The sequence below is a fragment of the Myxocyprinus asiaticus genome, chromosome 10, assembly GCF_019703515.2.
Source record: "Myxocyprinus asiaticus isolate MX2 ecotype Aquarium Trade chromosome 10, UBuf_Myxa_2, whole genome shotgun sequence".
NCBI lineage: Eukaryota > Metazoa > Chordata > Actinopteri > Cypriniformes > Catostomidae > Myxocyprinus > Myxocyprinus asiaticus.
Genome location: NC_059353.1, coordinates 34,797,651 through 34,824,444, shown reverse-complemented (window position 1 = coordinate 34,824,444; position 26,794 = coordinate 34,797,651). Strand labels below are relative to the sequence as shown.

Sequence of the window (26,794 nt, the reverse complement as noted above, 5' to 3'; positions counted from 1 at the left end):
AGTGACTCCAGCCAGGTCTCCTAAGCAACCAAATTGGCCCAGTTGCTAGGGAGGGTAGAGTCACATGGGGTAACCTCCTCGTGTTCACTATAATGTGGTTCACTCTCGGTGCGGTGTGTGGTGAGTTGTGCATGGATGCCGGGGTGGATGGCGTGAAGCCTCCACACGCACTACGTCTCCATGGTAAGGCGCTCAACAAGCCACGTGATAAGATGCGCGGATTGGAGGTCTCAGATGCTGAGGCAACTGAGATTCGTCCTCCGCCACCCGGATTGAGGTAACGCCACCACGAGGACTTAGAGCTCATTGGGAATTGGGCATTCCAAACTGGGGAGAAAATAATAAAAAAAGAGCTAAAAAAAAAAAAAAAATCAAAGTTACAAATACATTTTTGGAAGTTCAGATAGTCCATTCAAAAACTCTTGGTTCAAAAATCTAAGGGAGCACGTGCCCCCTCAGCCTGAGTGGGCTTGACGCCTCTGATGAAGACATTATCATGGGCTGTTCTCACTGCTACCATCAGGTAGGTGGTATCGCAGCATCAGGACCCGCACCAGCCAACTCCATGATAGCTTTTTCCCCCAAGCAATCAGACTTTTGAACTCTTGATCTCCCATGATCAAATACATCAGCACTGCACTTTATTACTCTTATATCTCACACCGGACTGTCATAAATTATATTATTATTATATTATGTTCTCTCTTAACAACTGACTATCAACCGACAACCTGAATGTCAATACAGTACAATACTGTACATTCTATATATATATACTTTTTTATATATTTTTATTTTTTATTTTTATTGAATAATGTGTATCTATATAGTGCGTATTGTATACTGTACAGTGTATGTTATTATTTGTATACTGTTGAGTGTAATTATGTGTATATCAGATGTTTAAATTGTGCTGTGTTTATTTGATGTTATTGTAAATTGGTATATGTCTCATCACTGTCACAACTGCTATGTTGATCGGAACTGCACCCAAGAATTTCACACACCATTGCACTTGTGTATATGGCTGTGTGACAATAAAGTGATTTGATTTTTTTGTTTGATTTTTTTGATTAAATCAGCTGATTAGGGCATTTTACAGTCATAATGTTGAGTCATGAAAATGACTGGAAGTTATTAACAGAACACTTATGCTTTGACATACCATTTGTAAAAAAAATAAGTCTGTAAAAAAGTTTATTTTTTATTTATTTTTTTTTTATTTGACTTATTTCCATCATTAATAATTTATATCACTGTAACTGTGTCTCATTTCTATTCATTTTTAAAAGGCATTTTTGGAAGAGTAGAAAGCTTATTAATCAAATGCATTCTTATTTCTTAAAATAGTATTGCAAATTTTTCATGATGCATCCACTTTAAAGTCTCAGTGGGGTGATATGTAAAGTGGTCTTTAAAGTGCTTTGTCATTAGTTGCATTGAGTATAAGCTATTTTCAAGGTTACAAAAGATTTATATTTTCAAACCAGCAACAGCTGATTAGTTTATTTTAATATACTGGTTGTGATTAGTTGTGATTTTCAAAGTTGTGTTTCCACCCTTTGGAAAAGTGGTACAGTCCGCTCACTCATTCTGACCAGCCAGCGAAGATGAAACGAGTAACAGTCCAGGAGAAGATGGACTAGATGCCCGGAAAACTAAACCAAGAAACTGGACAATGGTTTTATTACACGGTCTTTGGATTCTAGTAATGCTGCATTCACGTGAGTTTTGATATTTTTTGCCGTTTTATCGCGATATAGAAATATATGAAGGCGGGATAAAGAACTAAAGCTGCCAAGAACTGCAACAGGTTGAGCTAGAGCCTTCAGCCCGGCTTTATTTATAGATTGATCACGGGTCCCCACGCAACGCTTTTGACTATAATCCATTTACATTGATACCTGACAATGCATGTGCAAATGAAATGTTTTTATTATTATTTTATTATTATTTTTTAAACAACTTTAATTTCATTAACAATTTCTTATAAATACATTTCGTTAAGGATAGTCTACTCTGTTGGGCACTTTTAATTGTAAAATTAGTCTTATATTCAAGAACAGTGTTAATAACTTAATAATAATAAGCTTATTATAAAAATAATTGCGTTTATCAATTAGATGTAAATCAATATCTTCATTATTGATCATTGTTAATTATAGAGTGGCTACGCACGTATAATGTAGAAGAATGAATCCACAACTTAAATGTTAGCGTTCTTTAAACATACTTGTTGAATTTTGAAACTACTGTATTTAACATCCTAAAGTTTTTGTTGTGGGGGAGAATTGTGGGAAGTGCTGCTGGAATGTGTGTCAGGGAGTGAAGCTGCATTGTGTCAGTTCTGAGACAACACACCATAGGATGGTTGTTTTAATAGCATTTCAGTTGCAGACTTTCATAAGGTAAATTAGACAGTAATTGTGTGTACTTTTGCATAAATATGTTAGGTAAATGTTGTTTTAAGCTAGTAAAGAACACTATTTGCAATAGCTGTTAATTGTAATATTATGCAATACGCCAACCTATAATTATTAATGAACACAAGCGTCAGCTATTCATTAACATATATCTTCAAGTAAAGTGGGGTGCTTGTAATGGCCTGGTTTAAATCTCTTAAACCTAATTGGATGTTCATGGTTGACTGAGTCATTCAGTGTATCTTATTGGTGGGACCTAAATTTCCCCCTCCTGCACTAAGTCTTGGTGGGTGGGGGTTCACTATAATGCAAACAATGAGTCCAACAGGCAACAGACAGGACAAAAGGAGTACCCACAGCTTCCCTAAAATGAGTATTATAGAATGGAATCCAGAATTTTCCAGAATGGAGATCATTCGGACTTGGAGATCATGCTCAGGAAGTTGCTCTATTTCCTGTAAGGCAACAATGCATGACTTCCAGTTGTATACTGTATTTTCATGTAGTGTTCTCCACCCTGTTGAGAAATAGGGTAATCACAAATCTCTCAGTTTGTGGGAGAGACCTCCTCCCTACTTGGACTCAACTTGCTCTCTCTCATTTTTCTAAGACGTTCCTCAGAATATTTAGTTTTCTCCACCCTACCCCAAACAGTCTGGTCTACCCACTGTGACATCTCTCCAAAAATGACAACCCCAACCGTTCTACACCCCCTACACAGCATGGAATTTAACTTTTCTTTACTCACACTCATCCATCCCATCTCACCCCACTTCGTCCTCTCTCTCTCTCTCTCTCTCTCTCTCTCTATCTCTCTCACACACACACACACACACACACACACACACACACACCAGCAGATCCTCCACTCGGGTGCTTCTCTGATTTTGTCCAGCTTGCTGTTCCATAATCTCCCACACATGGCTGGACAAACACACTCTTTCATGGTTAGGCACACAAATGCACACACCCTCAAATGCTCTGACTGACCAGTTCCAGATGTTTTTAGGGCATTTGTGTTTTCAGGTCATCTCCTCTCTTTCTTTTTCAATCTCTAGCTGATAGAGTGAGTGCCCGATGGAATGGTGTGACTAAGCGTTCTTGATGAGAGGCACTGAGCAAAATTAGGGTTTTGTTTGATCCACAGGTTGGTCATGTCTAGTCTGAGAAAGGGCTTTGGGTAATGATCACATGCCTGTCTCTGACACTGTGGAATGTACCATTAGACATAAGGCTCTCAAACACCATAATACTTATTATGAACAGGTCATTACAGCTGTTGCTCACTGTATCTTGGAATTTGCATGACTAGCTGATGGGTGTGTTTGCTGTTCTTGTAAATGTGTACTTTTGTGTTCTCACCACATATCAATACGTTTTCTGTGTCCTAATGCTAACTGTCCCAACGGTTCTATAAAAGCCATTATGAATTTGCAACACAGCTGTAGCTTTTGCAAATTTTGCCTATCTTAACTAACTGTGTGGTGCTCAAAGGATGTAACCATGCTACTGTCACTCAGCAATGGGTGTTTCTACAACTATGGGCTGTGTGAAGTTTTAGAAATTAAACTCTCACTTTCAAACTTACTAGTTTATTTTAAATTTCAAGATGAATATCCAACTGTGGATATAAATGCATCACAGGAGAATCATTCTTTTTCTCTAGACCGTAATTAACAAATGTAATTTCCACCATCTCAAATCACTATTTATTCTGGAAATGACAGTGGAAGAAATAACATTGTAAACCTCTTTGGAACTCCTTTGTCTTGCAAATTCTAATAGCATTTTATGTATCCTAATTATATAATTTTTTACATAATTTGAGAAAATTACAGCTTGATTGGAATTGACATACAATTAAAAACATGTCTCAAATGGAGTCATCTCCAGTAACTTTTGTGGCAGAAAATTAGTGGCAGAATTGTTGGTCGTGGTGGAAATTATGCCACAACTTTGGCACAGTTGTCATTTGTGTTGAAATATGTCATTTTGTCAATATGTCACAAATGTTTTTTTGAAATTATTTACATTTACATTTGTTTAGATTATTAAAGTTTTACATTTTTTATAATTAATCATTTTAAGTTGAATATTCATGCTTTAAGATTGCAAGTCTGGACGGTAATACAATAAAATCTAAAAGGTACAACAGGGCTAAAGGTATACCTTAAGGAAAATAATTTTTTTTCTCATCACAAACTTTATCGAGATAATGGGGAGTTGTGCGTGGATGCTGCGGAGAATAGCGTGAAGCCTCCACACGTGCTAGGTCTCCGCGGTAACGCGCTCAACAAGCCACATGATAAGATGCACGGACTGACGGTCTCAGACGCGGAGGCAACTGAGATTCATCCTCCGCCACCCGGATTGAGGCGAGTCACTACACCACCACGAGGACCTAGAGTTCATTGGGAATTGGGCATGCCAAAATTGGGGAGAAAAGGGGAGAAAATCAAAAAAAAAAAAAAAAAAAAAGGTGGTGAGGGAGACTTTTACCCCACACTTGGGGTAAAAATGCCCCACATTTTAACCCAGGGGGATTAAAGTGATATTGTGTAAATATAGGGACAATAGTTATGAGGCAACATTTTTCAACATATTTGTCTGAGTAATAAATTAATATGCTTATTTAAAATAAGCACTTCAGAAAAGGGTTAACCATTTCCTGTTAATTTCAATCACATTTGGCATTGCATAACATCTCAAGTATTTTTTAAACAATTTAATCTCCATTGTAATTGGATCAGTCAATGTGAGCCCACTTTGAAAAATCTTTTCTTGAAAACAAATCTCTTCGCCCAACTTAAGAAAAACAATGTATTTTATGGGGGCTGTCAACCCTGCAACGGGGGGGCTTTTACCCCAAATGCTATCCTTTCGCTTACTGGACAGTTATTAAAACATATTTGATTTAATCACCTTAAACAAAACTGAAAATGATAAATAAGTATTTTGTCTAAAAAGAAGTGTGATAATTTCTCATTTAGGGTTTCTCATTAGCAACATTTCAAAAAATTTTAAAAATCGAACTTTAGACACTGCACGTAATGATCTCATGGATCAGGGATATATTCTCGCAGTGTACTTTGGCAAACAGGTGTTAAGGAAAGTACTGTGGTAGTTTTTGTTGTTATTTAGTGTTTTAGGAGAAAATAAAATAAAATGTGCCTTTAACCCCGCTGTACCCTGCAAAAAAAGGCATTTGAAAAGTAGCCACCAAAATAAACAATGGCATGGTTTTAATGTGACCTTCATATAACCAAAAAAAAAAAAAAAGAAAGAAAAAAAAGTAGTTTTACAAAAAATGAACCCCCTGTGACATAAAACTGCCCGTAAAGGTGAAGAAACACCCAATAATGTTTATTGTGCTATCTCAATATTTGTCTCATCTCTCTCTCTCTCTCTCTCTCTCTCTCTCTCTCACAGTGCAAAGTTGCAATGGTGTACAGGTTATTGTGAAAGATGAGAAGAAGTTTGCCATGCTGTTCTCCTCCATCGTTCTTCCATGTCATTACACCACCCATTCTACTCAAACAGCCGTGGTGCAATGGTGGTATAAGTCCTACTGTACAGACCGCACTCGGGATTCCTTCACCTTTCCTGAGACCCTGGGGGTCCACGTCTCTGATCTGGGAGCGACGTCTCATCTGGACTGCTCTGACAAGGGCCGCACAGTTCGCATAGTGGCTTCTGGACAGGGAGCTTCCATGACCTTAGCAGAACACTACAAAGGAAGAGACATCTCCATCATCAACAGTAATGTGTCTCTAAAGTATTTTACAAATAATTTTTTAGCTGGAGAAGGTTTAGGTGGACGAGAGGTGATTTTCTGTCCATTATTGGGCAGAATATTTGAATCAATCTAATACTAACCTTGTAAACATTTATAGTGTTTACAAAGGAAGAAGTGGCACATTAAAATGATAGCATTAGTCATTTGGAACGTATAAATACCATACTTAATGATTTAGAGGGGGTTATTTCATGGTTATTTATTAACTAGTAAATTCAACAGGTTAGTCTCAAACACAGTGTCAGCACATCACAATTTCATGAAGTCAATTTAATAACATCACAGTCAGAGCCATTTATGGAGCTAGAGTTGCTCTTAAAGGTATTAGGACACCTAAACCACCTTAAAAAAAAAAAGAAAAAAAAAAGGAATTTATTTAAGGTATTAAAGGAATATTCCAGGTTCATCACAGTGACAGCATTTGTGGCATAATATTGATTTCCTCAAAAAACTTGCCCCTCCTTTCCTTTAAAAAGTAGCAAAAATCTGGGTTACAGTGAGGCACTTACAATGGAAGTGAAAGGGGCCAATACTCACTGTTACAAAAGTATAGCCACAAGACATAAACAGTATGTGTGTTAACATGATTTTAGTGGGATACAATCGCTTATTAACCTTTCCTGTGTAAAATTATAGTCAATTGTACAACTTTGTTGTCATGACGATATAATGTCAACAAACCCTAAAACTACTGTAAAAATGACTATTTAACAACTTTAAAGCTCATACAATACATGCGTTCTAACAAAAGAATGAATTTAAGTGCTTTTATAACATTATAAGTATTATAAACATTTCTGCCTTTAAACCCTCCAAAATTTTGTCCCATTTACTTCCATTGTAAGTGCATCTCTGTAACTTCGATTTTTTTTTGTTATTGCGGTAATCAACATTATGCCACAAATGCTGTCGATTGAGCTTAACTTGTATTAACCAAGGTGCATTTATTTAAGTAATTAAAATATGTAAAAGAAATAAAACAAGCACACTTTAAAAAAAATAATAATAATTTTATAAAAATACGTTTATTAGGTTCAAAATAATAAAACAATAGATGTTCTGCTCAAAATGAAGACAAAAAGCATTCCCTTTCTGGTTATCAAACTTGGTGGAACATGTCTATGTAACTACACATGTATTTGCTCTTCTCTTCTACTTTGTATATCCACTTAAAATTACCTTGGTACGAGTTGGTTAAAAGTAATTACAAAATGGCTAAGAAAATGTAATTTTAATTTTGAGAAATTAGCATCATTTAGCATAATAGCAAATGCCACCTGGTTTGATAATTTTTTTATTTAATGCAATTAAATTAATGTTTTTTTTTTTTAATTGTGGCTTAAGGATGTACATACTTTTTGGGGCCTCTGTATAATAAAATCAACATTCATTACATTATTATTGAATCTGAGCATCCTCTGTGCTCAGGTCTACAATTTTGTGTGTATTCCATCTCCCCCATGAGAAAACCCAGGCGATTGTGCTGTGTTTTCCTGTTCCTTAAATAAAGCTGTTTTTTCTAGGTTGCACAATGGTCAGGGGGCTGGACCTCATAAAGGTCTCACAAAACACCCCCTCTGCTTTCCTTATCAAACGCAAACACACTCTCCTCTGACTATAGCCAACAAAGTTCTCCCTCCTCCAGTCACCTCTCCACAAAGACAACAATTGTTCAGACAAAATATTACAGATAGATAACAAGTATGAATGATATGTCGTTCTTACTGAATAAACGGTTGGTGCTAAAAGTGATTAGTGTAATTGTAAGTAAATATATTGTAATTTCTGCTACACTCATGCCACCGAACGGAATTGCAAAAATATATATATATTTTTTTTCAAAACAGTTTTCAAATACGCCCTCTTTTGCTGTTGTTCAAACCGTCAGATAGTCCCTCCCCCAACTCACACCATTGGTTTAGTAACGTTGTTGGGGTGGGTCTAAGCATTTTGCTCAAAACAAACACAGGAATATTATAGTGCCACTGAAACACAGTGTTTACAGTTTTCGAGAAAATTAACCTATGGCTTACTTTTAGTTGTCTCTGCATATTAAGCTGGGATAGAATAAAGTATTTTCTTAAAAGAATATATTTGTATATTTTTTTATTTACTTTATAAAGTAAGAAATTAATTGATTTCATTCAGATTTTGATTTGTGTGAAAGTACTTTGTATAACCCTTTTTAGGCTTTTTTATACATTTTTTTTTTTTTTTTTACTTTCTCAGCACTAATATTGTTTTATTAATTTATTTAAATCCACTTCTGTTTCATTTGTGTGTGCAAATGTATAAATAAATTACAAATATATATATATTTTAACACTGAAAAAGTTACATAATTTAGCTTTAAAGGTGAAGTATTTTTTTTTTTTAAATGTTAAAATACTTTCTCCTATCCCAGCTTACTGTAATATGCAGAATAAACAATAAGTAAGCCATTGATAGGTTGATTCCCCCAAAAAGTGCAAACACCGTGGCTCTGTGGTGCTATAATTTTCCAGTGTTTGTTTTGAGTGACCCACTTAGACCCGCCCCAACAGCGTTACTCAACCAGTGGCGTGAGCTGGGGGGCGGGACTATCTGATTGCTTTGTCTGTTTGAGTATCCTGACCAGCCCGACACAGCAACATTGACCCAATCAGTGGCGTGAGTTTGGGACAGTGTTATCTCTTTGTTCTACCAATGGAGGACAAGGGGAGTGTTCAGGAAACCTGTTTGAAATCAAATTTCTAGTGGCACAGAAATATCTGAGATACTGATAATCTGAGATACTGAGATCATTCTAGAATGGATTGCAAAGTCAACTAATAAAATTGGTGACAAAAACTATTGATGAAAATATATAATTGATTATAATTACTGTAATGCCCAATGTATTACTCTTTCATTTTTCTATTCTACGTACAATTTTTCATCTTTTTTTAGTTTAGTCTATTTAAAAAAAAATACTGATCAGACCAAAATAATCTGATCAAATAAAATATTCGCAAACCAACTAATAAACCATTTAGGTTAATTATGGGTTTTTAGGTTATGTTCCTAATAAGAAGTGTAATATGTTCTGGTGTTCAGAAGCAGACTTGCACATTGGACAGCTGCAGTGGGGAGACAGCGGTGTGTACTTCTGTAAAGTGATCATTGCTGATGACCTGGAAGGGAAAAATGAAGGCCAGGTGGAGCTGCTGGTGCAGGGTGAGTCTCAAAACAATACATCCTCCTCAAACACCAGAAAAGTCAACACCACAAACGTCAGTTGTTGTCTCTGTACAGCGTAAGCTGGTTTGCTGGTCTTAGCTGGTCTCCCAAACTGATCAGGCTGGTCTGTTTGGTTGGTTTTATAGGGTTTTTGGGCACTTTTCTGTGGGGAGACCAGATAGACCATCTTTGATTGGTTTTAGATGGTTTATTTTAGCAGGGTAATATGGTTTTGGAAAAGACTGAACTGTTAAAATTGCTAAAAACAGTGTCAGTGAGTGCCACAACATTTCTCTTGTTGTAGAGCCTTGCTTTCCAAAAATGTGTGTTTGTGTGTGTGTGTGTGTGTGTGTGTGTGTGTTTGTATGCTTGGTTATTGTGTCTGAATGATTGTTCATGTCAATCCCTGTCTGAATTCCTGAGTGCTCTTAAAAGCGCTACCATGGTGACAACCAAACGGCGCATGCCTCTCGACAGGGCTCAGATCCTTAAAAAGAGACTCTATTGTTCATTTGTGCCCCAGTAGATCAGGACAACCTCACATATTCTACACATCCTGGACAGGATCACTGCAGAGAGACACAATTTGTTTGGTGCCGACCCTTACGGCATAAGTCAGCTGGACAAAGGAAAGTCAGATGCCTCATGCCAGACAAAGGCTAAAAAACTGCCAGTTATTGACGTGAGCAATATAAGCCATGTCTTAAGCCGTTTCCATGGGAACAAAGAGGTTTTCAGGGGCCAGAGGATGCCAGGGCCTCTAAAACAGAACTGTGTGTGGTGTAGAGGGGGAAAAAAACCATAAGGACAGAGAGCAACAGAGAGAAAAAGAGTGTTAGAGCTAATCTTAGACAGGAGGATCAGCCAGAGTGTTACGTACGGTATATATTGAGGAGTGCAGCAAGCCACTCCTGTCCCCCTGAGTAATCAAGATTTAATTGGTTTACAAAGCGAAAGGAATATCTACGGATCCTGCCCTGTTGCCTTAAGTCTGGGGTATTTGGTGGTTGAGAGTTAGAAATTGAACCAGACTTTGAACTTCTATTCCATCACACTTTCTGTCTAGTAATTTCTTTATTTTCAGTTTAGCTCTTGCTTTCAGTTTGGCTTCTATCAGTTTCCCTCATGTTCACATCCCCTCTACCTCTAGCGTGAGGTCCCGGTACTCTCAGATTTCAGTTGGTTTAATGAGGGTAACAGGGGATCTGATGGCAGTGCATGCACAGCAGAGAGGTGGATACTATTTTTCCTCATCCTGTCTGCCAGCTCAGCACTTCCTGTCACTCAGGGATTTATCTGCCATGACAGCGTTCAGATTTGTTTATGGCACACTCATGTTTGGTGATGGGTGTAGAAAAACTTGTGGCTTTTTGTGAAGACCTGTAAAATAATATTGTGTTCTCATGAGGATTTTTAATCCAATATTCTGGAAATTTGATATATTTACGGACTTTAAAACGCATCTTTTGATTTCAAGCTCACGTTGATGCTTTTCCTTCATAAAAAGGGGGCAGTTTGGGGCTCTTTCCTTTATGTGTTATTGCAATATACAAAACACAAAGCTAGCCACAAAAGCTGGGTTTCCATCCATGTACTTTTATGTTTATTTTCGGATATCGCATAAAAACTGCTGGATGGAAACCTCAAGATGCAAATAAAATCTAGAAAATGTGTATTAAAAATAAGAAAATGCACATAAACTATGATGTAAACACATTTAACGAATAAACTCCTATTGAATTTACTAGGAATACAAGATGCACATTAAAAAAGTAATGTGACTGAATAATTAATTCATAACTGGACTAATCCAAAGCCTGCATAGAGTTTGCAGAGCAAGTAAGTCGAATACAGACTTGAACTGTGCTAAAGAGCAGGTTTATTGACACTTTTGAAAAATATATTTTATATTCCGTAGATGTAGGAAAAGACATAAGGAAGGAGGAATGCACACACATAGAGCTGTTGCTCTCAAACATGAGGCAAAGTTCATCTAGAGTGTTTTGTCAGCTTGATCTAACCCACAATTATTTTATTAATAAAATAGTCACAGTGGCTAAAATTTTTCCGGAAGTGACGATTTTGTTCTTTTGAACACATGGGATGGAAACATGGCTTTAGTCGCATATTGTTTTTGAGATATTATGGTTTTGCGCATATATTAAATTCGCAGCTTGGATAGAAACATAGCTAAAATTAGATCAATATTAGACCATAAACATACTCTACGCAAGTACAAAAAAACAGATGCGAAGGCTTCGCCAATGCATTGCAAGAGCGTGGTCCCAGACTGATTAAACAGTAAATTCGGTGACAAGAGGTTGAAAGTTCTGCTGTTGAAATCGGTCTGTACTCGACAAAATTGTAACCACTGCCCCCGGTGGCCAAAGCTGGAAGTGCTGTTGACCAGTTTTCGGGTGACATGTCCACAGGGTGGTGCCAAAAGCAAGTTGTTTTTAGTTGTAAATTATGTAAAAGAGTCTATAGGAATGGATTTTTACTAACTCTATCCCCTAACCCAAACCCCAACCCTATACCTAACCATCAGTGGCACTTATCATTGTTAATGTAAACACAATTACTTTCTGGTTTCCAAGTGACCCGAGCCTGTGTCTTAAAATGAATCAAATTTCTTCCCGCTTTCCATGAGACCAGAACTCGTGTCTAGGAGATTGCTTGCGCAACATGCTATCAGTAGCACCACAGAGAAAAGGTAAACATGCTTAAATTGATGCAAAAAATGGGGATGGCGCTTGTCAGTAATTCAGCAGAACGGAGATGATTTCAGGCTACATGAACATTTAGAAGCAGCATGTTGATTTCCAGTGTGATCTTGTTGGCGGTCCTGTTGTCCTTTATTAACATGCATTCTTGTGATACAGTCACCTTCAGATATCTGTGCTTTTAAATGTGCTATTATTTAGGAAAGTAGCAATAAACATGTCAACAGTTCAACTAACTTTAACTTGCTTCTTTTCAAACTGTGCTACACTATTACATTATCTGAAAGAGAAAACTGACCGTAGAAGAAGACAGGTTACACAAATGGACACTAGCATAACACTAATAAGATTGCATATCTACTTGCATTGCATTTCAGAATGCAACGGGACATGAAATTTAGCTTGTGTAGCCAGAATGTGTGCATTCACATACTTGCATAGAGTTTTGAGCATCAGACTGAACATTGAGGTCAGTTTAGGTGGTGAGAATGCTTTTTAATTTTGGCAATGTGCCAGGCATTGACAAAGTCTATACTCAGTGTAAAATAGACTGTACATGTAAGACCACCCCTTTATTTCTCTCTCAGGGAGGATGTTTGTTGGAAGGTGATTGGACAGTGCTCTGGGGAGCTCTTCAATTCCAAACAATGCCAACACTGTCTCCGTGGTGATTGTGTACCCCTGCCCCCTTTCAGGATGGCTAATGAGGCTGTGTGATTAAATAGTCTCCCATATTTCTCTACTGTCTTCCCCATCAAAGCCCCTCCACCACGTCTCTTTTCCCACTCTCCATTTGTGCAGAATGGAGAACCTGATCCGTTGCTTAGTCCAGATATAAATACAGAACGGAAGTACACGTCAACATAAGCATATGCCCTGGGTACCAGCAACATGTCGCCATATCGTTACTGTCAGATGTTAAGCTGTTTACAGAACTCATTTTAAGACAAGAGATCTTCAATGAACTGTTGTCTTCTAATTCTGTACATCTCTACTGTATGTGTCATTTGTATTTGTAAACATATTTGAGAGGTTATTTGTTGGTGCACAGTTTATTGACTAATTATATACTGTAATTAGTAACTGTATCAAACCATTGATAATATACATGAAGTTATATTGGAAGCATTTTCTACTTTGGTAATTACTTTGGTAATTTGCAAGTGTATATTGCATGGTCATATGCAGTAATGTAGCAAAACACTACAGAAACACAGCACTGGCCTAAAATTAGTTGCTCCTCCAGAGAGGAGTTTAACCTCTTACCCTTATACCTCGGCATGTGTCTTTGAATGCAATCACACACCTATGCACATACACTACCAGTCAAAAGTTTGGACAAACCCACTCAAACTTTATTATTACTATTTTTCACATTTTAGAATAAAAGTAAAGTCAGAAAAACTAAATAATGCAAATTGAATGATGAGAATTACAAGATAGTTTAAACAAATCAAAAATATATAGTATTTTAAATTCTTCAATTTAGCCACACTTTGTTTAGATTACACCTCTGCACACTCTGAGCATTCTCTCAAACAATTTCATGAGGTGCCACTTGAGATGCTTTTGAAATAGTATTGAAGGAGTTTCAATGTATTCTGGGTTTATCTGGTCCAACTCATCAATTAAGAAGGGAAAAAAAGGTTTTAAAGAAATTCATAGGTACAATTTATGTTTGTTTACTAAATTAAGCCTTTTGATCTTAAAATTTTTAAAGGGATAGTTAATGCAAAAATTAAGATTCTCTCATCATTTACTCACCCTCATGCCATCCCAGATGTATAAGACTTTCTTTCTTCAGCTGAACTAAAACAAAGACTTTTAGAAGAATATTTCAGCTCTGTTGGTCCTCACAATGCAAGTGACTGGTGGCCAGACCTTTGAAGCTCCAAAAAGCACATAAAGGCAGCATAAAAGTAATCCAGTGATTAAATCCATGTCTCCAGAAGCGATGTAATAGGTGTGGGTGAGAAACAGATTAATATTTAAGTCCTTTTTTATTATAAATTCTCCTCCCTGCCCAGTAGGTGGTGATATGCACGAAGAATGCGAATCAACAAAAACAAAGAAGGAAAATGTGAAAGTGAACGCTGAGATTTATATCGATTTATAACGCTGTTTCTTACCCATACTTATCATGTCGGTTCTGAAGACATGGATTTAACCACTGGAGTCTTATGGATTACTTTTACGCTGACTTTATGTGCTTTTTAGAGCTTCAAAGGTCTGGTCACCATTCGCTTGCATTGTATGGACCTACAGAGCTGAGATATTCTTCTAAAAATCTTCGTTTGTGTTCAGCAGAAGAAAGAAAGTCATACACATCTCTGATGGCATGAGGGTGAGTAATTCACTGGTAGAGTAAATACAGCTCTGGAAAAAATTAAGAGACCACTGCAAAATTATCAGTTTCTCTGGATTTACTATTTATAGGTATGTGTTCGAGTAAAATGAACATTTTCGTTTTATTCTATAAAGTACTGACAACATTTCTCCCAAATTCCAAATAAAAATATTGTCATTTAGAGCATTTATTTGCAGAAAATGACAACTGGTTAAAATAACATAAAATATGCAGTGTTTTCAGACCTCGAATAATGCAAAGAAAACAAGTTTATATTCATGTTTAAACAACACAATACTAATGTTTTAACTTAGAAAGAGTTCAGAAATCAATATTTTGTGGGATATCCCTGATTTTCAATCACAGCTTTCACACATCTTGGCATGCTCTCTACCAGTCTTTCACATTGCTGTTGGGTGACTTTATGGCAATCCTGGCACAAAAATTAAAGTAGCTCGGCTTTGTTTGATGGCTTGTGGCCATTCATCTTCCTCTTGATCACATTCCAGAGGTTTTCAATGGGGTTCAGGTCTGGAGATTGGGATCAAGACCCTGTCATGGCCAACCCAATCTCCAGACCTGAACCCCATTGAAAACGTCTGGAGTGTTATCAAGAGGAAGATGGATGGCCACAAGCCATCCAAACACAAGTCACTTTCACACGTTATTGTAATGCTCTGATTAAACCCACAAGCCCTTATTTCTCATGAAGCATTGTTTCTCTGAATCATTGTACTACTTGATTTAGTCTAAACAGGAAAAAAGTCCACAAATCAGCTTTCATTTGACACTTTTGAGTAATCCGCAGCCACTAACAGAGTAACACACACATGCCTTTGCCCACTGGCCCTAAACTTTAAACTTTTTCACCTTTCTGCCCCCTGCTGCTGTTCATGTCTGATCTTCTCCCTTCTCCAGGTAGGACAGGTGTGCTGGATGACATCCTGCCTGAGTTTGATTTGGAGATTATGCCAGGTACGCCTGCCATACCACTGCTGTCCTCTTCCTTCTGTCCTTTCCAATGGGTGCTTTCACACAGGTCCTCTTTAACTCACCTGCTTCATCCTCTGCTCCAGTCAACACACTCCAATATACTCCAATCAACACATTTCTGATCAACTCCCTTTTGAAACCACAAAATTATATTGCTACTTTTCAGGACAAAAAGACCTTGATTGTTAAATTAATACAGTACATTACAATATTGCATATCTCCCTAATCAAAGTAACTCATTATGTTACAGTGTTACTTTTTATGGACTGTAACAGATTAGCAACTTTTGGATTATTTTTTCTCACATCAGTTGGCTGAGGCTTTCTCTTTTCTGGAAAGGTAGCACTATGCTTAGCTAGCTGTGCTCCTGAAAGTTTGTATACAACTAATCTACACCTGTAAATGGTGCACCGCTTGCAGTTTTGTTGATTATAATGAAAGCATTATAGTTTTGCTTCATGCGTTGCATCATGCCGCTCACTTGCACCGTTGACTATGTATCATACTGTACACTGCATAGGCCAAGATGACTATGTTAAGTGAAAGGGTTTTCAATTGAATTTTTCAGTAATTAAATTTAAACTTTATTGAAGTTTTAGTTGAACATTTGACTAGGGTATAATTAAAACTACTTTATTTGTTACTTTCAAAAAAACAAACGGATTACGTGAAGTGCTTTACTTGTAACATGTTACCCCCCCCAAACTTGACTTAATATCAATAACACAAGTCAACAACCTATAATGGTACTGTGCTCAGAGATGTATAATTATGAACATTCTTAAGAATGAAGAGTATCTGCATCTTGGTCTGTTGTTGGAATTTGAAGATCACACCCAGAGGAAGTTCATCATTAGGCCTGTAGAGAGCCCAGATAAGAGGGTCTGAATCATACCCACACTCCCTTGTGGCTGGTCATGATCAGAGGCTTTACATCCTGTGGGCAAAAATGATTTCAGGACAGCATTTCCTCCAGGATCTGCTTTCCAGCTTTGCCTCAGAAACCAAGTAGTCTTCATTCTTAGATCACATCCTGATAGTCCCTCTGTTCTCATGGAGGACGTGACATCCAATTTTGGATACATCTGATATATCATTTCACCAGCCAGTGTTTTTAAAGAAACCTTTTCCTTTCTTGTTTCCCTCTTAGAGTGGGTGTTTGTGGGAGTTGTCGTGACAGGTAGCGTCCTCTTCCTGTTGTTGGTTGGGATCTGCTGGTGTCAGTGTTGCCCTCACTCCTGTTGCTGTTATATACGCTGCTGCTGCTGTCCAGATACATGCTGCTGTCCAAAACACTGTGAGTACACATGCCCAAACACACATACTATATCTGAGACCTTTAGAGAAAATGCTTCTATTTTGCATTTTTTTCTAATCATATTTTTTTCTCTCATCATTTACTCAACCTCATGCCATCCCAGATGTGTATGTCTTTTTTTTTTCTGCTGAACACAAACAAAGATTTTTAGAAGAATATCTCAGCTCTGTTGGTCCTTACAATGCAAGTGGATGGTGACCAGACATTTGAAGCTTCAATAAAGGCCACATAAAAGTAGTCCATAAGACTCCAGTGGTTAAATCCATATCTTCAGAAGCAATATGATAAGTGTGGGTGAGAAACAGATCAATATTGAAGTCCTTTTTTTTATTTTATTATTTTTTTTAAACATTTTTTTACTAAAAATCTCCACTTTCACTTTCACCTCAAAATGTGAATGTGAAAATGGAGCTTGGTAGTAAATAAAGACTTAAATTTGATCTATTTCTCACTCACCCAGATTTATAATTTCGCTTCTGAAGATATGGATTTAACCACCGGAGTCTTATGGATTACTTTTATGTGGCCTTTATGTGATTTTTGAAGCTTCAGAGGTCTGGTCACCATTCACTTGCATTGTATGGACCAATAGAGCTGAGATTTTCTTCTAAAAATATTTGTTTGTGTTCAGCAGATGAAAGAAATTCAGAGGGTGAGTAAATGAAGAGAGAATTTAAATTTTTTGGTGAACTATCCCTTTAATGAGAGCATGCACTCGAGCTGGCATGGACTCCACAAGTTTGTAAAAAACCTGATTATCCACGTTAACCCAGCATGATTTGAAAATGTTTCAAAGAGCATCTTGTGCGCTTCAGTGGAAACAAGTAAATGTTGTACCTTTTGTACAAAAGGCTTCACAAAGGCAATGCCACCAATTTGCTTATTTGGTTAGTGACCTAGAAAAAGTGCAAAATCTCAATATTTCGTACTCATTTTACATTAACGCTTCTTTGTTTTAAATTTATCAAAATCCTAAAACTTGAGATTTGACATGGTTATAAATATAAATGAATATGGGAGATTTTGAATCCCAGATGTGGTCTCAGACTTTTGGCACACCATTGTACACATATTACACTCACAATCACCGACAATCTGGCTAAAGTTTATTTCCCTTTGTTTGTTTTTTTTTGTTTTTTTCAGTATATGAAGCTGGGAAGATGGCAAAGAACAGCCAACCTCCTCAGATTGCCATGTATCAACCTTTTTATGTTCATGGTGTTTCTGTGGTTCCTCCAGCCGCACCACCATCTCTCATTGAACCCAAGTTGACTGCAGTGCCTCCTTCTGTAGAAAACAACATAGCTGGTGGTAAGTGCATAGGAATGCTGCTGTTCCTGTTCATCCATGCAATAACGTGTGAAATGAAATTCTGAATATTTTAATGCATTCTTTGACCACATCTGTCCAGTGCTAGTGAAAAGGCATCTGCATGTGATTCAACAACTTGTGTATATATATATATATATATATATATATATATATATATATATATATATATATATATATGCATCATCTAACTTAAATCAGACTCTACTAAAATTCCCTTCAGCTTGTAACTTTCATCATCATTTTAAAAAAATGCAGGCCTCAAGGTCCATCCTGTGCAGGGTATTTGAAATGTAGAGACACTGTGGTTCGATGAGACTAAAGAGCTGTTTCTGTATTTGAGTATGTTTGTGAGCATGAGCTATTAACCGCAGATAAAGACGTAGAGACAGAAAGCTTCCTAAAATTTTAAAGAGACTAACTTTGAAACAAGCTTGGTGGTATGGTAATGGAAGTGTTTTTTCTAATGTTTTCTATGAGAGTACAAAATTAGCATTGATCCCTTTTTGCATGGGTCAATGGTTTTGCGCTGAATTACTGTGAGTGGTATGTGAATAAAACGCAGGTTTTTGTGCTGAACTACTGCATACTTTAGTGCCGCAATTGTTTAGTGAATCCTCCCCAGAATTCTGTCAAATTTAAATACCTTATGGTGTTTATTTTTGACAACATATGCAGTATTGCAGATTGGTTGTGCATGCCTATGAAAAGGAGTATTGTGTGAGTGTCCTGAGTGTGTATTAACCTGTGCATACAGTCTATGGTAACATGGACACATTAGCAACACACAGATTACGTGTGTGTGTCCACAGTGCGCAGTGGCTATCGTCTCCAGGCCAGTCAGTGTCAGGACGCTATGAAGGTTGTGTACTACGTAGAGAGGGACCTGGCGCAGTTCCACCCTACCAAAGGGGCCGGCTGTCCATGTAAGCCTGTATGCAGTCAGCATGTTTCTGTACACTGTGTTTGAATCAGGGAGTTTGTGTGTGTGAAATAGGACGGCTGTAAGTTTAGTAAGTGAAATGAAGTAGTTAAATAGAAATCCATGAAACAAGGATCACCTGAAACACCTGATGACATTTAATTCATATCATTATCATCATCTTCATCATAAGTTGTCATAAATGCGAAAGGGGTAGTTTACCCAATAATAAAAAAAAAAATCTGTCATCTCATTTCATCCAAAACTTGTCTGATTTTCGTTCTTCTGGAATACAAAAGGAATTATTTAGAAGAATGTCCAAGCTGTTTTATTCCCAAAGTAGATGTAGAACTGGGCTCCAAAAAGGACAAAAAACTACCATAAAAGTTGTCCAAATGAATTTTGCAGTAAAGTCCAAGTCTTCTGAAGCCATACATGTGAATGAGATTTAACTGTTAGGGCAGATTCAAGATGTTCAGTGAACAACAGCTTAAATTTCTGTCCCTTACTCACACAAAGTGTATGTATGGCTTTAGAAGTCAAGCCCATGATTTGTATAGACTTCTATTTAACATTTCGGAGCTTGAAAGCTGCTGGCCACTATCCATTTGTTGTATAGATCAGAGAAACCTGGGTATTTTGTTGTATTTTGTGTTCCACAGAAAATTTATCAAATGTGTTTTGAATGACATAAGGTGAGTAGGTGTTGTCAAATGTTTCATTTTGGAGTGAACTGTCACTTTAAGACAAGGGATGAGTTTAAATTCTGAAAACAGTGTGAAATCTTTCAACATGTTAATGGAACTGCCTTCTACATCAGTGTTAAAATATGTCTAAAGTGACTGTGCATGTTACTTGATCATGTCTGTGAATTCATAATATGCTAACAAGCTGCATCCTTTCTGCCATAACACTAAAGTATATACTATTTCTGGTGCAGGCTATAGACAGTGAGATTGTGTTTGTGTTATTTACGTGGGTGTGATTGTGATCAGAATGACAGAACATCAAGTCTCCATAACAATGCTATTGTGTCAGCAGCTGGCAGCCTATCAGAACTGAGCTCTCTGCATGATGGTGATTTAGACTTCAGGCAGACCTATCGGCAAGTCCAGAGGAAGGCACTGCCTCCCATCAGCGACCACACTAACGAGTCTCGTCTCAGAGCAGCATCAACTGGCCATGCGCTCCGCCCCTCACATTATCAGAGTAATCACTCTGTGGACGAGGATGACAACAGGTGCAATTTCAGTGTGTGTGTGTGGATGCCTGTAACCTGGCATAATATTTTAGCATATTAGACAATGATGAATAGTTTGGCTGTAGCTTGTAGATATAAGGTCTGTTCCAAAAACCTAGTGAGCTGCCTCACTGCCTTCTGCCTACATAGGCAGCTGCCTTCTAAGGCAGCATCCTAACAGACATGGGACCTCAAAGGTGACTGATTTAGAACACTCTAAATAGAGAGACTTGACTCACAATTGATTTTTATGAAGCATAAAATAAGAATAAAAATACATAACACAAATATTTGGGGGTTATAAGTTGTAATTGTTTTGTGTTTTATTATTTTGAACTATTTTTTATCTATACTTCTCAGTGTTGAATGAAGTAAAAGTAAATTTATCAATCAACATTTCTCTCACTTCGCCCGCCACCTTGGATATAATTTGTTCAGTGAAGTCATCACATGTTTTCTGGGATTGCATGGTCTATGAAGGATACATACCATGCTGTTGTTGAATTTGGCTAAAACAAAACAGCCTACACTGAAAAAAGTGTTAACCTAGAAAATGGGCTTCATGAAGTTACATTTAAATTAACTAGTTTTAAGTGTACAAAATATTATTTAATATGATAAATAATACTGAATCAATCTGAATAAATTACATTACACCAATGAAAGTAATTTTAAGGGTTAGGTAATTTATAAAAAACTCCTTAAGATAACAATTGCAGGTTACCACTAAGGCTGACAAATAAAATTTCAAATATTTGTTGAAAACAAGCTTGACACAGCGGAATGAAGATAATAGAGCACAGGTGTCTCGAGACAATTTTTAAAGGTATAGGTCACCCAAAAATGAAAATTCTCTCATCATTTACTCACCCTCATGCCATCCCAGATATGTATGACTTTCTTTCTTCTGTTGAACACAAACGAAGATTTTTAGAAGAATATCTTAGCTCTGTTAGTCATCACAATGCAAGTGAATGGTGACCAGACATTAGAAACTCCAAAAATCGCATAAAGGAAACATAAAAGTAATCTATGAGACTCCATTGGTTAAATCCATATCTTCAGAAGCGATATGATAGGTGTAGGCGAGAAACAGATTCACATTTAAGTCCTTTTTACCATAAATCTCCACTTTCACTTTCGAAATGTAAAAGTGGAAAGTTTATAGTAAAAAAGGACTTAAATATTGATCTGTTTCTTACCCACACTTATAATGTCGCTTCAGAAGAAATGCATTTTACCACTGGAGTCTTATGGATTACTTTTATGTTGCCTTTATGTGATTTTTGGAGCTTCAACAGTCTGGTCACCATTCACTTGCATTTTAAGGACCAACAGAGCTGAGGTATTCTTCTAAACACTTAAACTAAAACAATACCTTTAATAATTCGAATTATGGTAACATTTAAGTGAAAAATACTAATTTCGTTTTTCAGCCCTGTTGACAGCCCAAATTGCCACTTTTACAGTATAGGAGGCAGCATAATATAGTTGCTTACCTTTTGGAACAGCCTCTGCATCTGGAACCCAACTATGATGCCTTAAAAATGCTGCCACCAGAGGCAGCTCACTAGGTTTTGAAGCAAATTTATAGTGTCTAATGTGTACTAATAATATCATGGGCTATTTGTGCAGATGGAACTGCCACTCGGAGCACCTGCCCCGCAAAGCCTTTGACGCCAGGGGGCGCACAGTGTCACTAGATGAACTGGAAGAGTTTGCGATGACGTATGGCCCACACGGTCGTCGGAGAGGTGACTTTCATGGACCTCAGCGAGACTTCGAAAGGGGCCCAAGGCCACGGGACCATCACACGTCATACCGAGATGGCCCACATTGTTCTCGTGATGACGATGATGATGACTGGCGTCGTCGAGGCTCGCCACCTTCCCCGCGTAAAAGGCACGACAATGGCGACAGTGAGCGTTATGCTGCCCGTCAAAGGTCGTATGATGAAACCTACCTAAACAGTCTGCTGGAGCGCAAGGCCAGGTGTAATGGAGAAAGGGGTGGGAGGACCGATAATGACAGTGACACACCCTCAAAAGGCAGTTCTAAAAAGAGCAGTGACTGTTACAATAGCAGGTCACCTAGCAACCGGCCTGAAGAGGATGATTCTTTACCTCCGTACTGTGAGAGGGAAGTGGAGAGGTTTAGAACTGAAGAGCATATAGGGAGGGAACGCTACAGGACTGTTGATCTTGCCATGCGCCCTTTTTCTTATATGCGTCCACCACAAGGGTTGTCCCACACACTACAGGAGCACAGGGAGGACAGGGACAAACCCAGGAAACTGGTGAGTTACATATGAACATCTGGGCCGGAGCTACTGTATATTATTTCTGTAAATTGAAGGGTGGACCAAAGAGTGCTAACTTAAAAGATTTGATGACAGCTCTTTCTTCAAGCCTCAGAAGACAAGACTGAGATGCCACTAAGATGTCATGTCCGAAACATTAAAGAGCACAAACCCAAGAAAGGTTCCATGCTTGAAAACCAGCTGTACCTCACAATTTCACAAACAAGAAGCATTTCAGAGCTCACCAACTATAACAGAGGAGTGTGCTCCATCCATGTTTTTCATGAGTTATATATGAAAGCACTGAGAGTCTTAGCATCTCTCATTCCTAACATGAGTTTCAAAAATAGAAATCACAATCTTGTTGGATTCATGGCTGAGCAGTTAGTGCATTGGCTCTGACACATTGAGTCATGATGCTCATGCAGAGTCGATTGTATCAATTAAAGTGGTAAAAAAGCCCAAAATTGTATCTCATTCCAAAATGTTGAGATTTCCAAAGAAATCTCAATCTAACAGCTTTAAATGAGGCAGCATCTAGACTAACTGGTGAAATTATGATGTTCATTGCCTGATTTGATACACTAAATAGAATTTCCTGTATGTATACCTGTATGAATATCTGATATAATTTTTGTACTTTTATTTGTCTACATATTTCCAAAGAGTGACTCAAAAATATAACCAAGAACTGAAATTATGTTAATTGTATATTATCTGTTTTGGATGCTGAAATGTTTATCTTATTATTATACGAATGTGTATAAATAAGAGTCTGCTTTGAATGAGACAAAAATCCAGTTTTCTGTTTACTCTGTTTGCCTTACTTTATGTGTCATAAATAACATCACTAACTCTAATGGGCTTTTATTACTGAATTAGTCTGCTGCACTAACAACGCATCAGCAAACATGCTAAGGAGTATCTAATGTGTGGCTCTTGGTGTTTTTTAACAGACCACTCATCTAAGCAGAGACTCTCTAATTGTGTGACACCATCAGACTGAGCTGACATCATACTATTAACATCCCCATCAAGCTACAGGGAAATCCACCAGACACCAAACATCAATCAGTCAGCAAGGCACATATTATGCCTGAGAACCTATGCTGGTTAAGAGCAAGAACGTGAATGGTCATGTTTGTGTGAGTCTGTGCTTCTTATAAAGACTACCACAACACTAGAAGTCAGTGAAATACAGTTTACATGGTCAAAGAGGACTTTAAAATGTTCAAATGATATTTAAAAATAATTTTAATTATTCTCTTTAGCTGTGTTCTGAACATTCCTTAATATTTGTATGTCTTATGTACTTTAATTGGACACTGTCTCTGATGTTTCATAATTGCCATTGCCTTTGTTTGCACTGTTGTACTGTAAATTTCTGTGTCAGTGTTAATAGTTTGCTCTCAAGGGAAGTATGGAATGATTGTGCTTTTGATAATGTGCCATTTATTTGTATTTCACGGTTTTGAAATAATGATTTTGATATGATCACTTGCTGCGTGTTTATTTTCACTAGTATGATTGATAACCTTTGTGTATTCTTGACAACATATCTTTTGTTCCTTATCACCTATATTAGTGTAAACTATGAACATGAACACTTACCACATTGCTCTTTCTTCAACATACATAAGAATACAAATAGGACATTTTTTAAATATACAGACAGGAAACGGGACAGGACACAGTAAAAGGAAGAATTCTTCTTTCCAGGATGAGATTACAATACCAGGAAACACTGCAGGTGTTTAGTGCTCAGATTTTATGTTTAGCTTTCTGGATATCTGTATCTATCTCTTTCTCACACACTCTCACATTGTTTTAAAGTTAATAAATTATTCATAATAAACTGTTAAAAGTTAATAACTTAATGATAATTAACTATACATAAGTAATCAACAAAGTCTCATGACAAATTGTAATAATTTGGCGAAATCATAAGATATCGTTCAACCTTAATTTTATACCAACTAATCAACAAACAGAATCTCAAATCGATGCAATACAGGCATCGAATTTTAGCTAGCCTCCTTTAAAACACTTTATTTGAAGAAAGAAAACATCTATGAACAACTTTGGTTATTCATTCAATATTTATTTATGCAATAAAATTATGTCAAAAACCTGCAATACGCTTCCCTTTGTTTCGTTCCAAACCCTGTTGTTTTCTTTCATGGCAGACATAAGTTATTTACATTTCCTGTTAAAATCATGGTAAGGTTTAGGGTTTGGGTAGACTTTAAGGTTAGGTTTATGTTTGGGTTAGGGGTTAAATGTAGGGTAAATCATAATAAATGTTTGTTGGTTGTTTATTTTTCTCTATGAGAGATTAAAAGAACTGTTGGAGGAGAACAGTATAAAGATTCTTCGAAATTTCTTCTTTTGTCTTCCACGAATACAAATGCCTACAGCATATGGGTTTTGAATGTCATGAGGGTGAATAAATTATGACAAAACTTTCATTTTGGAGTTAACTTTTCCTTTAAAAAGATAAAGACAGATTTAATTTACTGTAAATATGTCACAATCAAATTTCAGCAAAAGATGTGTCAGTGTGAAAAAAATAAATACTTATTAATCAACCGAATTTAACATTGCTGCAGCAAAGCATGATCTGGAAAAAACTTACCTGGCCTCACACTTTTACTTGCAGATGTGATAATATGTCTAACGAAAATTTTGAAGTAGATGTTTTCTTATTTTTTTATTTTTAATCCATTGTTTTATAGTAATTTGTAAAACGTTTTTATTATTATTTACAGACCCTATACTGTCAAGACATGTCTGAAAGCACAAGATAGATGCACCTAAAGATTTTCAGCTCTGATAGTGGTTTGATAGTTAAAAATTGGCCTCAGTTCAGTTTTTTACAGATGCTTTCTTATATGGCACTTAAGAGAGCATCTGTCATGGCTTCAGAACACTTCTTAGAAGATTTTTTAATAAACGGTAGCTGTGCAAATAATCTACATTACATGCATATAACATAATGAGAGGAAGTTGTACAAAGAACACATCTATGCTCGTCTAATGGGCTTTATCAAGACTGAATATTTTTTATTTCAATAAAGATAATAATGACATATCTCTCTCTTATATCAAATTGCCTGGACTGAAAAATTTATTTTATTTTATTCTTGATCTTTGTTTCAACCACACACAAGAACTAAAAGCACTATAACAAATACACACACACACACACACAAACACACACACACACACTCAAAACTCAAGTAGAAGGGACCCCACCTTAAGATTGGAATTAACTCAAGCACTGTGTGCACCGATGTATGCCATGGTATTTACATGCTACTCAAATTTACAAACCTGCATGCAATTCCAATGGTTCTTTTTTGTACGCAAAGTGTAATCATGCAGGTTACTACTAGTGTTCTGATACTCTTTTGGATGGAAAATGCGTTGAATTAACCACTGGGCGTCAATAAAAAAAAAGTTACTCAGGTCCTTAGAGTATAAAAATGTCCACGTTAAAAAACTGCCATAATAATATTATATATTAATATTATTTTCCACTTTCAGTGAGTCAATTTTTTTAACCAACATCAGTCCTGATCATAACTACCAAATATTCATTCATATTCAGGATTTTAACCCTTGAAATGCCAGTTAGTTTACATAATGCCACTGTTGTTTTTTTACACAAACACACACACACACACACAAATTTCTCAATACACACATACAAAACACACTCTGACATCCATACTAACACACCCACACAATTTTAGCTGCATCATTTATTCAATTGGCCTGCAGTGCTCTATAATACAGCAAACAGAAAATAGGAAAAAAGCATGTATTTGCTCCATAGGCTAAACATGAGGAAAATGGTGCCATCTGGTGGAAAATATTTTAATTTTTTTTAATTTTGAAGCCAGGGCTCTGGAATGAAAGCATAATATCATAGAATTCATGATATTATGCTTTAATGGCACTGGGATCAAATATTGCTGTTTTAATGGGTTTCAATGGGAACATGTTTGTCCTGAAGGTCCTGAGTGTAACTATTTTGTGTACACAGTGTATTATAGATGTATTCTAGGAATTGAGGTTGAAATATCAAAATTCCCCTAAAAATACACAAAGGATTAAAAAAAAAAAAAAAAAAAAAAAAAAAAAAAAAAAACAACAACAACAACAACAACAACAAAAAAAACAATATACATATTTGTACTGAA

General features: G+C 36.7%; 1 protein-coding gene across 5 annotated transcripts; it reads left to right on the top strand.

Annotated features, from left to right (window-relative positions):
• The first annotated feature begins 1,610 nt into the window (after window positions 1–1,610).
• On the top strand, window positions 1,611–25,057 carry LOC127447436 (immunoglobulin-like domain-containing receptor 2). Of its 5 annotated transcripts, none has more exons than XM_051709314.1 (10): window positions 1,611–1,724; window positions 5,853–6,182; window positions 9,295–9,414; window positions 15,406–15,462; window positions 16,632–16,778; window positions 17,943–18,110; window positions 18,941–19,054; window positions 20,092–20,290; window positions 21,926–22,586; window positions 23,546–25,057. In XM_051709314.1, exons 1-10 carry the CDS (start codon window positions 1,679–1,681, stop codon window positions 23,579–23,581), a joined length of 1,878 nt encoding a protein of 625 aa, XP_051565274.1. In that variant the 5' UTR covers window positions 1,611–1,678; the 3' UTR covers window positions 23,582–25,057. The 5 variants fall into 5 exon arrangements, with proteins under 5 accessions (XP_051565274.1, XP_051565275.1, XP_051565278.1 ...); XM_051709316.1 differs by lacking the exon at window positions 1,611–1,724 and adding an exon at window positions 2,879–4,798; XM_051709315.1 differs by lacking the exon at window positions 15,406–15,462.
• Window positions 25,058–26,794: the final 1,737 nt, after the last annotated feature.